The sequence below is a fragment of the Miscanthus floridulus genome, chromosome 13, assembly GCF_019320115.1.
Source record: "Miscanthus floridulus cultivar M001 chromosome 13, ASM1932011v1, whole genome shotgun sequence".
Taxonomy (NCBI): domain Eukaryota; kingdom Viridiplantae; phylum Streptophyta; class Magnoliopsida; order Poales; family Poaceae; genus Miscanthus; species Miscanthus floridulus.
Window position 1 is genome coordinate 20,818,402 of NC_089592.1, and position 2,491 is coordinate 20,820,892.

The 2,491-nt window shown below is 40.4% G+C and overlaps 1 protein-coding gene across 1 annotated transcript; it reads left to right on the forward strand.

Moving 5' to 3' along the window:
- The first annotated feature begins 260 nt into the window (after positions 1–260).
- LOC136499567 (nucleolar protein 12-like) lies at positions 261–1,004 on the forward strand. The gene is made up of 2 exons (XM_066495171.1): positions 261–471; positions 700–1,004. Exons 1-2 carry the CDS (start codon positions 261–263, stop codon positions 1,002–1,004), a joined length of 516 nt encoding a protein of 171 aa, XP_066351268.1.
- Positions 1,005–2,491: the final 1,487 nt, after the last annotated feature.

Sequence of the window (2,491 nt, forward strand, 5' to 3'; positions counted from 1 at the left end):
TCAAGGACATATTGACAAGCTTCAAGATGAAGGATGATGAGAGCATTCCGGAGATGTTCCATAGATTGCAAGTAATTGTCAATGACTTGAAGGCTTTGGGTGAGAAGATCAATGATGATGATGTTTCTTATCGGTTCTTGATGTGCTTACCTCCAAGATTTGAGACATTGAGATTGGTCATCATTAGAGGAGGATTGAAGCACTTAACCCCTAACTAAGTACTAGACGATGTCATGACACAAGAGACATACCTTGTGGAAATGAAGGGGGTTGACAAAGATGAGAAGGAGGATGAAGACAAGAAGAAGAAGAAGAAGAAGAGTGTAGCATTCAAGGCTAGTTCATCATCTAGGAACAAGGGAAAGTGCAAGAAACAAGAATCAAGTGATGATGAAGATGCTAGTGACATTGATAATGAATCCATGGCTCTCTTTGTGCGCAAGATGGGCAAATTCATGAAGAAGGGCTATGGTGCAAGGAAGAGAAGAGATCACAACAAGGAGTATGTGAGAAGATGCTACAAATACAAGAGCAAGGATCACATTGTAGCGGATTGTCCCTACAATAGTGACAATGATGAGGTTAAGAAGAAGAAGGAAAAGAAAGAAAAGAAGGAAAAGAAGGAGAAGAAGATGACATTCAAGAAGAAGAAGAAGGGTGGAGGCTATGTGGTTACATGGGATAGTGATGGCTCTTTAGATGATGATGATTCTAGTGATGATAACAAGAAATCTCCCAAGAAGGCACTAGTAAGCATCGCCATCAACAACAAGCCTTCCATCTTCGACACTCCATTGACTTGCCTCATGGCAAAGCCTACCAAGATAAAATATGATGTCAGCCATAACAATGATTGTGAAAGTGATGATTGTAGGAGTGATGAGGAGGAGGAGGAGTACACAAAGGAGGAGCTCATGGACATGTTGGAGCAAGTCCATACTTGCTTTGAGATGGAGAGAAATGAGTGCAAAGAATTGCGCAAGAGGGTCAAATCTCTTGAGTAATCCTTTGATGAGCTCAATGCTTCTCATGAGAGTCTAAAGAAGACCATGAGGAGCTTGGCAATGCTCACACTAAGCTTGAAAAGGCTCACTCCTCTCTCCTCAAGCAAGCCAAGAAGAAGGAGGTCATTGTGACATGTGATGTGGGCTCTACATGTCATCTAATCATTGAATCTTTCTTTGAGCCTATCATTGTTTCCTCTACTAACCCTTCTTGTAGCACTTCCACTTCTACCTCATCTACTAGTAATGGTTTCACTTATGATGCCTCACTAATGGTTGAGAATAAGACCCTCAAGAAGGAGGTCAACGAGCTCACTCGCACCTTAGGCAAAGCCTATGGTGGTGAGGATCGCTTGATTATGTGCTTCGGTAGCCAAAGAGCATCTCTCTACAAAGAGGTATTGGGCTATACCCCTAAGAAAGGCAAGGCAACCTTTGCTCCTTACAAGACTAGTTTTGTGAAGAACAATGGTCGATTTTGCACTAGTTGCAAGCAAGTTGATCACAAAGAGCATAATTGCAAGAACAAGAAATCACATGCTAATGTATCCTCAATTAAGTTTGATTCTCGTTATTTGCTTACCAAGGGTGCCAATGGTGTGAAGGCTAAGTTCATTGGTGCACCAATTGTGGGCCCAAAGAAGAAGGCCATTTGGGTACCAAAGAGCTTAGTGACTAACCTTTAAGGACCCAAGCAAGTTTGGGTACCTAAAAGGAATTGATCTTCTTTTGTAGCTCAATTATAAAACCAGAGAAAGGCATTGGATGCTTGATAGTGGGTGCACACAATACATGACTGGTGATTCAAGAATGTTCAATTCAATCAACACAAATGATAGCAATGGGGTTGATAGCATAACATTTGGTGATAATGGCAAAGGCAAGGTCAAAGGACTTGGTAAGATTGCAATATCCAATGACTTGAGCATTTCCAATGTGCTACTAGTAGAGAGCTTGAACTTCAACCTATTGTCGGTAGCTCAATTGTGTGATCTTGGTTTCAAGTGCATATTTGGTGTGGATGATGTAGAGATCATAAGTGTAGATGGATCCAACTTGATATTCAAAGGATTTAGATATAAGAATCTATACTTGGTTGATTTCAATGCTAGAGAAGCTCAATTGTCAACATGTTTGCTCACTAAGTCTAGCATGGGTTGGTTATGCCATAGAAGGCTTGGTCATGTTAGAATGAAACAATTGAACAAGTTGATTAAGCATGTCTAGTTAGAGGCTTATGTCACATTTGAGAAGGATAAGCTATGTAGTGCATGTCAAGCCAGAAAGTAAGTTGGTAACACACATCCTATGAAGAGCATGATGCATATCTAAGGCATTTAAGTTGTTGCACATAGACTTGTTTGGACCAACCACATACACTAGCATTGGTAGAAACAAATATGGATTTGTGATAGTGGATGATTTTATAAGATATACATGGGTAGTCTTTCTTATTGATAAGAGTGATGTGTTTGCAACCTTCAAGA

Coding starts and splice junctions, on each gene's coding strand:
- LOC136499567 (XM_066495171.1), top strand. CDS start 261: ATGAAGGGGGTTGACAAAGATGAGAAGGAGGATGAAGACAAGAAGAAG. Junction 472..699: donor ATTCATGAAGAAGGGCTATG/GTGCAAGGAAGA, acceptor ATGGCTCTTTAG/ATGATGATGATTCTAGTGAT.